At 34.2% G+C, this 6021-nt stretch overlaps 1 protein-coding gene across 1 annotated transcript; it reads right to left on the bottom strand.

Moving 5' to 3' along the window:
- Positions 1 to 1359: 1359 nt before the first annotated feature.
- LOC124157570 (vitamin K epoxide reductase complex subunit 1-like protein 1) lies at positions 1360 to 5870 on the bottom strand. The gene is made up of 3 exons (XM_046532412.1): positions 5617 to 5870; positions 5428 to 5537; positions 1360 to 3405 (listed from the first exon to the last, which is right to left on the bottom strand). Exons 1-3 carry the CDS (start codon positions 5784 to 5786, stop codon positions 3194 to 3196), a joined length of 492 nt encoding a protein of 163 aa, XP_046388368.1. The 5' UTR covers positions 5787 to 5870; the 3' UTR covers positions 1360 to 3193.
- Positions 5871 to 6021: the final 151 nt, after the last annotated feature.

The following is a 6021-nucleotide window of genomic DNA, read 5'->3' as shown; positions in this document are numbered from 1 at the left end:
GGCATCAGTTGAATTTTCAGTTGGCTGGGTACTAAACGGGTGGGCCGAAAGGTACAGGCGTCAAAATTGTGAGTACACTATGAAACCTTTGATTGAATTGTGCTCTCATTCTTCCTTCAACAGCAAGAGCTCACTCACCTCACTGTAGCATGAGTAGAAATATTCTCATTTTACAAGAAAGAGCCGTGTTTATTTTTAATGCAAAATGGAAGGATCACAGTATAACCTTATTTAAAAATTGGGCCTTTTTGGATACTTCTATGTTTGAAAAATCAGAATTTAGTCATATTTGCTAAAAGTACACAAAAAATCATTAGGAGCAGCAAATGTGGAATATACATTTCACATGATAGCTTTGATATGCACATTGAAGGCCCATGTAGAACAGCCCTGAAATTTTTTATATGCTACCTAACAGTGGCGTAGCCAGGGGTGGGATCTGAACCCCCCTCCTACGAGATATAAAAAAACAATTATTATCCTTCGTAAAAGAAAACAAAATACTAAAAATCATATATATACTAAATATTTCTTTAACAGATGAAGTTTTATTGATTATGAAAAGTTTTAAAATTAGTGTAAAACCCCCTACTTTCTACCCTGTTTTCCAAAAATTTTCCCCCCTGGTTTAGGACCCCCTCCAAACGAAATTCTGGCTGCGTAACTGCTACCTGAAAGCAAAAAATCAATTTCAACGTATTTACGAGGAAAGGATATTCAATATTAATATGAGTGATTTTGTCATTTAAAGAAATATCTGACTACATCCTCGAGGCTAAAAATAAAATTACCTTTTACTTGTTAGTTTATCTATTTTTATTGTATTATTCAATTAAATTTGTAATCTTTGAATTTGTACACTTATGTACTTTTTGTCTTGCCCAGCATCTATCTTATTATAGTATATCAATGGAGCCACTATAGATATAAATTATTATATCCTAGCGCTTGGAATTTGGCATAACCCCTCCCTCCTTATTGCACAGGGTGATTTGAATTTTGAAATTCAACCCTTAAAATTTCCGGAATTGGAGAGGCATATTCAATACTTGAAATCCTAATGCTTTCACAGTGATAGTGTTGTATGTTTAGCTATTGTAACTGATTAAAAAATTGCAAATAATAATGGAACAAAAATAGTTTTTTTTCGGTAGAAGTGCCACTTAGAAAATGCAGAGAAAGCACAGAATTGAAACAAAGGTCAAAACCATTAGTAAAGTGAGGATTAATGTGGGTACTCAAGTTTTCCCTTCAATAAAGCTTATAACATAAAAGAAAAGGGGGACCTCCCTCAAAGAGCATGATTGCTATAATAAACTAGGTATAATCTTTGTTAAAAGAAAATTCACTACTAAAGTCTTGAGATTAATAAATGTTTCCATTTTTTTTATTTTTCTAGCAGCCTTATGGATATCACAGGACAAGTTCACATTCAAGCTTCACATCTCCACAGCAAAAAATACATTACTACAACACATAATACATAAAATGCTTGATGCTTTACCCTCACAATACAGAAAATGCATGATATATTCATATTTCACCTTTGTTCTATCCAGGCTATGGAAAAATAAGATTCAAACCATCAATATTATTCAACAGTTTTTCAACAACTTATTCAAGGGCAGAATTGTAAAATCAAAATTTGTCCAAGCTGGTATACCAATATATTTGCACCAAGAAATGTTGTACTGCCAAATGTACCACATTATCCTTCAAACAGTCAGTCTTTGGAGGCAACATAGGCTTGAAAAATTAAAACCAAAAATTTATATACATCAACTCAAAAGACAATAGTAAAATATTGAAGGAAGAATGTGCACTTAGTAATTCTCCACTCTGTCATAGTCTTTCAGTTTACAATGTTTTTAGGAATTAATAGACACAAAATAGGTATTTTTTGCTCTATAATATAAGAAAAACATATTAATATGGACTAGCACATTGGAATGGGCTCACATTTAGAATGACCAAATATGCTCTTACAAATGGCTGAATTAGTACATATGTATGCGGTTATTCTGTGAGTCAACATAATCACTTTCATACCAAATTATCTGAGGAAGAATTCCCTATGAGCCTTTTCTGATTAAATAACCCATTTTTCCTTTAAATAACAGAGCAAGTAAAAATTTTCCTTAGTTATTAATACAAAATCATTATTAAATCATTCTTGAAATAAACAGTTTTTTGAGCAGCTTAAAAGAACACGGAGGAATTCATAAAACTTTTCAGAGTTATTTCTTCAATACACACCTATCACTAAAGTACTTTGATTTTTTATAAAAATATACTTTAAATTCCACCTTTTGAATAGTTAATAATACAAAAAATAAAGAATTTTAATATTTATTAGATGTTGGAGTATAAAAAGATAAATCTTTGCTGATGAATTAGTGATCTATTTTGTGTAATAAAAATGAACACCTAAAGTTCAAATTATATCATAAGTTGAGATACTGAATCCTAGAATTTGACCCAGGTGTGTGAAGGTTAAATGTGAGGTAAAGGTGTCGACCCAGAAAATAACTATGTAATTCTTTTCATGTATTTCCTGAGGTAGTCACCAATATATCTGTTATGGACTGATCATAATTTATTTAAAAAATACAGATAGAGAAAAAAATACATATGAAACCTAAACTTATATTTTCAAGAGACACAAAAATATCTTAATGACGGTTATACTTAGTGCAAAGGTAGAAGTATGAAGAAGTAAGAAGAGAAGTATGGGACAAAAAATGATTTAATAGAGACATCAAAATTTAAAAAATACTTGAAAAATATAAAAGGCCAAGTTACATTGTTATCATCCCAGTAAGAGCCTATATAGAGTTGAAAATGTAATATTTGCGAACATTGCATATGATTCCATTCATCAATCTTCAATAAAAATTTTTTGATGAAAATACAGTCTTAGAAGTTACTTCCAGTTTGTAATTTGGTATTCATCCATTCATTTTAAAATTCAGCACTGAGCTTACAATTCTCTAAATGCATCATTTTACATATGAAATTGTCAATTGAAATTGTTCATCAAGCATAAAATTAAATATATACCTACAAAATCATTTGCTCCCTTAAAATAAAAAGTAATATCACATATTTAATCAGGATACAGTTTTGGCACATAGAATAATATTACCATCATGACATAAAGTTGCATACATATTTTTAATGGATTATATACATACTAATTTGCTTTAACGTGCTGGGAAACATGTCGTTTAAATCTGAAGTATGCAAGAAAAGTGATCACAGCATTGACTATATATGTAGAAATACAGACTACACAAAAGTCATGTAAAATGAATGCTAGAATATATGCCAGATAAATGGAGGCCAAGTTGGAGAATAGGCAAACCCAAAAGAGAATCCTGGATGCAGCAGCAGACTCTAAGGTAGCTGGAAATGAGAAATAATAATTTTAGCATAGGTAAACATTGACAGGTTTTTCATGTTGAGGATATGCAATTGACAACGAAAATTATCAATTCAATAATGACCAAAAGGAAAATATTTTTGACTGATATCAAGGGAGTGAAAATACAGCATCAGATATAATGCAGAACTATGAAATTTTAATTATTTCAGACTTAAACATTTTACAAGTGAGGGTAGAGTAAAAATTTGAAAATACACACAGCATTCGGCACAAGCATTGTTTCCTTCAGTATTGCTTCCCGCACCTGCAAAGAGCTGCTATATTGGAGTTTGCTGCAATGTATGTGGTCAGGTTGGCTGACCCACATACATACATTCTGTGTTGTTTTTGTGTGAGCCCAGAGTGGATTTAAACTTGGCCCTATTTAACGGGGGAAACCAACACTCCCAACCCCTTCCTTTTGAGTGTAAGGCGAGAGTGGGCTATGATGGCCTTCAGTGAACAATACCCCATCATACAGTAAACGTTTATTCCCAGTATAATTTCCCCTCCCCTTCACTCAAAGAGTGCTACAATAAGGTAAGGGGAAGATAGGAGACGGACAGCGAAAGCAAAAATATTCATGCTAAGTGATAAGCAGACCACATAACCCTATAGATCACGAGGAAGGAAGGGTGAGAGAAACTCAATATCAGCATTATCTTGCTCTTAATGAAAGGCACCAAAAGGATCACGGCTTAATAACCAATTCGACAGACAGAGAGCTTGTCTTAAAGTACCCTCCATGCAAAACTCAAGCTGGGAAAAATCTATCTTACTACCAGGAATTGAACCTGTACCCAGAGGAAACCACTCTCGCCATTACACCAACCTGTCAATCACTATATTGTTCTCAGAATTGGTTTTCATATTTTCGTGAGATAACATGACAGGTTACAATGAAGGATTAAAAGAATATCACCTCAGGAACCCAGAAAAACAGAGGGCAGTCAAATGCTGTTCTAATACAAAGCAGGCAGGAGCACTAGATGATGACATGGAGGAGTATGAAGCAAGAGATAGAGAGCCAGGGGTTACTCCAAAGACCAGGGGAGGAAATCATCATCTATGAAAATCGACCTGCCCATGAGGGAGGTCTAGTGGTTTTTCAACCACAAAGATATCAGAGAGAGAGGAATCCGAAGACCTGGCCCTTCTGCAGAAGTCCAGATAGCAATTTCATTGAGGAGGTACAGGGTGTGCCAAATGCTGAGAGTGGAGGGTGGCAAAGAAGGATAATTTGGCAAAAATGCAGCACCAGTATAAATGTGAGGTAGTCAAACACCCAACTATGGTCAGTACTGAGTAGAACATACTGTTATTTACAATCAAGACTTAGTCAAATGCTAAAAGAGGTTCTTACAGATAAATACCTCAAAGATAGTCAATGGAGGATGTGAATATATGAATAGTAAAAGATTATTGCAGTACGCCAAAGATGCTAAATATACCTATATTATAATGATGTTTGTATCAAAATCATTATACGAATCTCAATGGGAGGAAATGGCAGTATGAGAGTGAGTTTCATGGTTCACCAAGCTGGCAGCACTGTTTTATGTATGGAAGACTATTTAAGAACATGAATAGTGTGAGACACACCATCACGATAAAAACAATTTAGAATGGCATTTTTTAGTGCCTTAGTAGCCTGATACAAAGATTCAACTCTGCCAACATAATTAACCTCGAGTAAGTTAATGTACACAGTGTGCAAGGGGGTAGGAGAGAATATGCCATCATCATTGAGGGGGAATGGCATAAATGCCTTCACTTATCATGGCGCCGAAAATAATTTATGGTAAGCCACAGGGACCCTTTAGCAATGTGAAGTCCTCGGTATCTGGAGGCAGAATAATCCTTTTGAACAGTGTTGGGAAAAAATAAGAAAAGGGAACGAGGGCCGAGTTACAAATTTGCAAGGCTAGACGTAAAACCAAGAGTCCATTTTGCCTTGTATGAGACCGATTTTAAGTAAAAGGCTAATTACAAAAATGCCTTACCAAGAACCCCGACGATGGAGTAGAATAATATTCCGTAGATGCTATTGGGCTGATTGAGTACTGAATTTTCGCCTAGCACAGATCCGATGACTCCAAATCCTTTGCCGAACCTGATTAAAATAAATATTATTACAGCTAGTTTTCAGATTGTCAGGGTGTAAAAATGCAGGTTAAAAAAACAAGAAATACCTTGACGAAAATGCTTTCGAGCAGCTCATATGTTCACTTATATCACACATGGCTTCATAATTCTCATCTTCTTCTTTCTTGGTTTCAACAATGTACGCATAATAGGATAACAGTATTCCACAAAAACAGAAAAAAATCATACCTTTAGAAAGGTCTGTCATTTTCGGCATTTTTGTAGATAACCACAGATAGCTATGATAATTTAAAAATCTCCCACGTATCGTGTAAACACCGACGACAGCGCTGCGGATCAGTAAACACAGAAACGAAAAGGAAACGAAATTTGAATGCATGCGCAGATGCCAGTTTTCGCATTATTTTTGACGTATCGAATATATGTGAATATATGAATATTAAATAGTGTACGGGCATTCCACTGGAAATTAAGTATATTTTATGCTTTTA

The sequence above is a fragment of the Ischnura elegans genome, chromosome 1 (assembly GCF_921293095.1).
Source record: "Ischnura elegans chromosome 1, ioIscEleg1.1, whole genome shotgun sequence".
Taxonomy (NCBI): Eukaryota; Metazoa; Arthropoda; class Insecta; order Odonata; family Coenagrionidae; genus Ischnura; species Ischnura elegans.
This window is presented reverse-complemented; position numbering and strand designations above follow the sequence as displayed.

Coding starts and splice junctions, on each gene's coding strand:
- LOC124157570 (XM_046532412.1), bottom strand. CDS start 5,786: ATGCCGAAAATGACAGACCTTTCTAAAGGTATGATTTTTTTCTGTTTT. Junction 5,538..5,616: donor TCGAAAGCATTTTCGTCAAG/GTATTTCTTGTT, acceptor TATTTTAATCAG/GTTCGGCAAAGGATTTGGAG. Junction 3,406..5,427: donor CTCCATCGTCGGGGTTCTTG/GTAAGGCATTTT, acceptor TCTCATTTCCAG/CTACCTTAGAGTCTGCTGCT.